Source organism: Cyprinus carpio, unplaced genomic scaffold, assembly GCF_018340385.1.
Source record: "Cyprinus carpio isolate SPL01 unplaced genomic scaffold, ASM1834038v1 S000006814, whole genome shotgun sequence".
Taxonomy (NCBI): domain Eukaryota; kingdom Metazoa; phylum Chordata; class Actinopteri; order Cypriniformes; family Cyprinidae; genus Cyprinus; species Cyprinus carpio.
This window is the reverse complement of record NW_024879398.1, coordinates 53518-58907: the sequence shown is the minus strand read 5'-3', so window position 1 is coordinate 58907 and position 5390 is coordinate 53518. Positions and strand designations below refer to the sequence as shown.

General features: G+C 37.7%; 1 protein-coding gene across 1 annotated transcript; it reads right to left on the bottom strand.

Moving 5' to 3' along the window:
- Positions 1-1522: 1522 nt before the first annotated feature.
- Positions 1523-3867, bottom strand: LOC109094517. Its single transcript, XM_042756208.1, has 7 exons — positions 3828-3867; positions 3226-3439; positions 3054-3129; positions 2568-2827; positions 2382-2471; positions 2045-2115; positions 1523-1632 (listed from the first exon to the last, which is right to left on the bottom strand). Exons 1-7 carry the CDS (start codon positions 3833-3835, stop codon positions 1608-1610), a joined length of 744 nt encoding a protein of 247 aa, XP_042612142.1. The 5' UTR covers positions 3836-3867; the 3' UTR covers positions 1523-1607.
- Positions 3868-5390: the final 1523 nt, after the last annotated feature.

Genomic DNA, 5390 nt, shown 5'->3' with positions numbered 1-5390 from the left:
AGTAAGTTCAGCATTCTTCAGCTAAAGCAGGTACACATTCACAAAAGGTAAATATAATTTAATTACATGAAAAGGCTGTCACCAGGCAATCCACAAAAAAAAAAAAAACTAAACATTTGGAGTAAATAACAAACACCAAAAAGCTTTGGAAATCACAGAGATTACAAAATGTCTCTGGCACAGACACGTGTGTGACATAAACAAAAATGTAGTAATTCGTACAAAATGTGCAATGTGTAAACCAAGTTACTCACCAAACCAATTGTTTCACGATGGTCAATATCAGGACAGTCCTTCAGCGTCAGAGCTGATGCTGCAGTGTCGATGCTCTCACCAGTCAATAGGGTCACCACAGGCAAACTGAGTCCAGAGAAGCTGGACCCACCATGCAGGAAAGAATGGCCGATCATATGACCATGCCATCTCAAATAGGTTGCTTTCCCGCAGGACAGCAGCTGCAGAGGGAACCCGATGTTCTTTTTCCCCCTCAAAAAGGGTTGTAGGAGCAGCAGAGCCTTAATTAAAAAAATAAATAAATTAAAAAAAAAAAGGCCAAGAAACATTGAGCATTATGTTTAAAAACATGCTTGATCACAGTTAGACCCAAATGTGTCTTTGGAGGTTCATTTAGATTAAGTTATAAGTAGAGTTTACAAGTTAATACCATTCCCTCATTTGATGACAGTGTCCAATGAATAGGCTACAAAAAGTACTGCAATTAAAAAAAGTTTTAACATGAAAACATAGATGACACACACACACTCATATATACAAACCTAAATTTATTCTGAAGCCAGTTTTCAATTTCTGCATGGGCCATTGACCAAAACATGTCTGTTGACACCATCACCCACTGCTGCATCTCCTTGGGGGAAAAACGGGAATATTATGGATGAAAAGGACAATCGACCAGATTATGTCAAGTAAACAGAGCATGGCTATTGTGCTAAAATTTTCTGAGTTCTACAACAATAAATACAGGAGGGGTTAAGGGACATGGACTCAAATCAATTCAGTGAATAACTACCTATAAATGGAAAAAGTTACACGCGTTATAATACCTCTCAGCCTGCACTTGAATGGAGCTGCCCAGGTCACATTATTCTGCTTATAGAATGAAATGAATTGCACTGTCCTGTTCTTCTTCTGCATCAAACATGTCGAGTGATGAGAGAGAGGCGTGGACTTCAGAGTAACGGTTCAGTAAATCTTCTCTGAACAACTGGCATGCTTTTTGGGGGTCGACTTTCCAGTGCCCCCAGGTTGAAGCTGTAATTTACCACAAAAAAGTTGTTGTTGCAAAGGGCCTTCTAAATGATATACTAATATCAACTTATTTCCAAAGCAAGAATAACTTTGTTTCAGCAGTGACATTTTGAAATCCCCGCAGGTTAATGTAATATGTCATGGGGAAGTACTTGAAATCAGTATTCCTTTTTTTAAATCACTTGACAAAAAGTTATTTGACAACATTATTTTCAACAATGCAACACTATAGAAGAAATTGTGCATAAATTACTACGCTGACGATTGTGGAACTGAGGGTCCTGGCAATTCTTCTCCCCTTGAGGGTCCTGGGAATTCTTCTCCCCTTGGGGGACTGGCTGCTACGCTGGTTGAGCACAGTTCATTCTTAGAACAGACCAAATAAATTATAATAAAAAAACAATGCTTGGAAGAATGGGAAAACAGCCAAATCATGAGTGGCGATTATTTTAATCATTTACCATCTAGTTGGTCAGTGGTGCCAAATGTTTATATTAAAATTAAGACATGGAGTTAATTTACAAAACTAGGTTAACTAAATGTGCTACAGAATTAATATGAATAAAAAATTTGGTAAACCAGTAGCTCCAGAAACACTTCAACACATGTCATGTTTCTTCTTTTCCCCCCATTTATGCAGAAAGGTGTTTCTCTGATAATTCTTAACGTAATACTCTAATGAAATGACAATCTTTACACATGTCCTTCCTCATACTTAGAACATTCTGATAATGTCTGACTATCAGTTACCTGAATCTATCAGACATAAACTGCCTACCTGTCACCACATGTGCTTGCATGAAATGGGAGAACATCAGCTGGGTACGATGCAAGACAGATTGGGCAGACCTGCAAAAAAAAGTCATTACTTTTCATACATGAAATTATTATAAGAATAGTGTCATGTTTTCGTAAGTGTCACTAGCAACAGGAAATATGCTATGTGTCAGAGTAAAAAAAATAAATTCAGTTTGAGATGTGCCCAATCTATTTATATATCTGCAAGCATTAAATTTATCTGTACAAAACTTCTGCTTGCTTACTTTATGTGATGAATAAAATAATAATGCTTTCTTACTAAATTCCAAAGCAACAGAAGAGACAACATATATTACCGCCAAGGATTCATCCATGCCTATGGTAGATGGGACTGGCTGCTCAAGAACTGAACAATCTTCATCAAGACATGTCCCAGATTCACTCTCCTAAATAAATAAAATAAATTTATAAAAATATATAATAAACAAATACTTAATACTTTGAAAAAAGAGAAATGAGAGACATGTTGTAATACAGCTTACAGTCAATGTGCCATTGCATCCCTCCACATGCAACGGCAACAGCTGCAAAGGCATTTGACTGCCACATGTAATGCATTTTGACTGTGGCATCTTGGCGAACTCTACTGAATTATAGGAAAGTGGTTCAGTAGAAAGCTTCTCCTGTAGTGGAACTACAAATACTATGTTTTTCCCATTGTTAGATGCTGATTTAAGAAGCGTTGTGGAGTAACCCTCAGCGTCAGTTGGAATTATGGACAGCTTGCGACGTCCACTACCACCTATTTTAAAATGGAAAATAGTCAGAGTCCTTTAAAACCTTGCAGTCTCACAATCATTAAAAGTTGGATTTTGTCAGGCAAACAAGTCATAGTACTGTCCTCTACAACATGAATAGTGGTGTGAATGGTAATTCATCGCCGGACATCACATGACATATCTGAGGGAACTGAATTTGCAAAAACATTAACTATATTTTTTGTAAATGGAGATTTAGAAAAATTCTACCTGTAGACTTGAAAAACATCCAACCTCCTTGTAAGGTCTTTAGTTTAGGATATTCCTCCTCAAGTAGAGCTACAATCTTTAAAAAAAAAAAAAAATGAAATTATTCACTATTCTGCAAATGATTAACATTTTTAATCATTACCCATTCTACAATATTATACAATATGATTACCTCATCATGTTTCAAGTGGTCTGGTATACTTAACATCCTCTTTCCAAGGCCAGCATGGGCAAGTTCTAGCTCTTCTGAGCCCTTTGGTGTGAACTGACTGGGTTCCGAAAGGACATACATATGAAAGTCTGTCCTTTTTACAATGCAAGGGGCAGGGGTCGAGAATCGTTGTTTTCCTCTTGGCTGATCAGTATTAAACATACTCGGGAACTGCCTGATGTGGGAAAGACAAAAAGATTTGCAGGGAAACCAGATATTTTTTGTTTCATTTACCTACTTTTCAATAATTTAAACAATGTCTCATTAAAAAGTATAAAATACACTAACCACTATTCATTACTGTTCCAGACACCAATATTAAATGTGTCAGAAGAATATTACTTACTGTCAGTAAAGTGAACATGTGTCACTTAATAGACAATACATGACGCTTTATCTATGTACCAAAAACTTTGGTGGACTGAATAATGCTTTTCTTAAGCATCAAATGTCAATTTTTATGTGAATTTCTGCTTTAGCAACATTCTTCACCTAAACATTCATGCCAATTAAGCACCCCCCAACCCCCAAAAAGACTTAGAACAATAAGTTAAATGTATCACCTTCTCATAGCCTGTCTCACCCTAGCATCGCTAACCGGCAGAGGAGTGCCTGCACTGCCTCCAGCCCTGACTGCTGTACTCTCTCTCGGTGCGTTTGGGGCCGAGGACAGCTCCAGGGCCAATAACTGCACAAAAGCCCGAGCTGCTACCACGGCTTGGGGCGACAGACCCTGTCAAACAGTCACTTAATTCACAAGAATTTCAACTTTATGGAAAGATACTAGCCTGACCCTATTAGCATGCAGACGCGCTAACCTAGCTCGCCAGCTTATGTTGATAGTTGCACAATTAAACAGGTTAACATTAACAATTAAACAACCATATCATAACAAGGAGATAACTAGCTAAACACTTATACTTTTATACTTACCGCTCCCCTGTCGTTGCCAGAAGCCATGTTGAGGTCTCAGCCAACTAAAAGACAGAACTCCACCGCGCCAGCTCGCGCTCGCGCTCGCGCCCGCGCCACCTGCATATAGCGCTGTGTGAACGCGTTCATGTGATTGGCTTATCCCCCACGTGGGGTGTGCGTTCTTGTGATTGGCTAAAACAAGGGCGATATCTGATTGGTTGCAGATCATTCCCTGTATAAAAAAAGGCATTTGTGTGTCGAGCCAAGTCAAGGGAGTCTCAAAATTCACACAAAAATGCAGTGAAGTTCACAGACCGCAAGCAGTTTGTAAATCAAGATATATTTGTGTGTGCATCAGAAATACATTTCTGAATCTTGTCCTGTGCATTTCTGAATCTTGAGTGGATTTGTAAATGTTGTTTGCATTTCTGAATTGTGTATGTATGCATTTTGTGTGCATTTGTGGATCTTCTGTGCTTTTTAAATTTTGTGTGTGCATTTGTGAATTTTGTGCGCATTTGTGTATCCTGTGTGTGTATTTATGAATCGTGTGTGCATGTATGAATCCTGTGTGTGCATATGTGAATGTAGTGTGTGCATTTATCTTTATTGAGACTCTTTTAGCTCCATACACATGTTCTGAAAAAATATTAAGCAGCAGAACTGTTTCCAACTTTGATAATGAATCATCATATTAGAATGATTTCTAAAGGATCATCTGATAATGATCCTAAAAATTCAGCTTTGCATCACAGAAATAAATGATAATTTAAAGTATAATAAATTTAAAAACAATTATTTTAAATTGTAATAATATATCACAATATTATTTTTTTCCTGTATTTTTGATCAAATAAATGCAGGCTTGATGAGCAGAAGAAACTTCTTTCAAAAACATTAAAAATAGTAATGTTTCCCAAACTTTTGACCTGTACTGTATATATACATATATATAATTATTATTTATTTTTTTTATAGCTAAGCCTATATTATTATTATGAAAGTGAAAGTGAAGTGACATACAGCCAAGTACGGTGACCCATACTCAGAATTCGTTCTCTGCATTTAACCCATCCAAATTGCACACACACAGCAGTGAACACACACCCGGAGCAGTGGGCAGCCATTTATGCTGCGGCACCCGGGGAAACAGTTGGGAGTTGGGTGCCTTGCTCAAGGGCACCTCAGTCGTGGTATTGCTGGCCCGAGAC

What these genes read in the sequence shown, in the direction of transcription:
- LOC109094517 (XM_042756208.1), bottom strand. An exon ending in GCATGGATGAATCCTTGGCG is followed by an intron (nt 2,116 to 2,381) that starts GTAATATATGTT and finishes TTTTTTTTGCAG; the next exon opens with GTCTGCCCAATCTGTCTTGC. An exon ending in GCAAGCACATGTGGTGACAG is followed by an intron (nt 1,633 to 2,044) that starts GTAGGCAGTTTA and finishes GTCTGTTCTAAG; the next exon opens with AATGAACTGTGCTCAACCAG.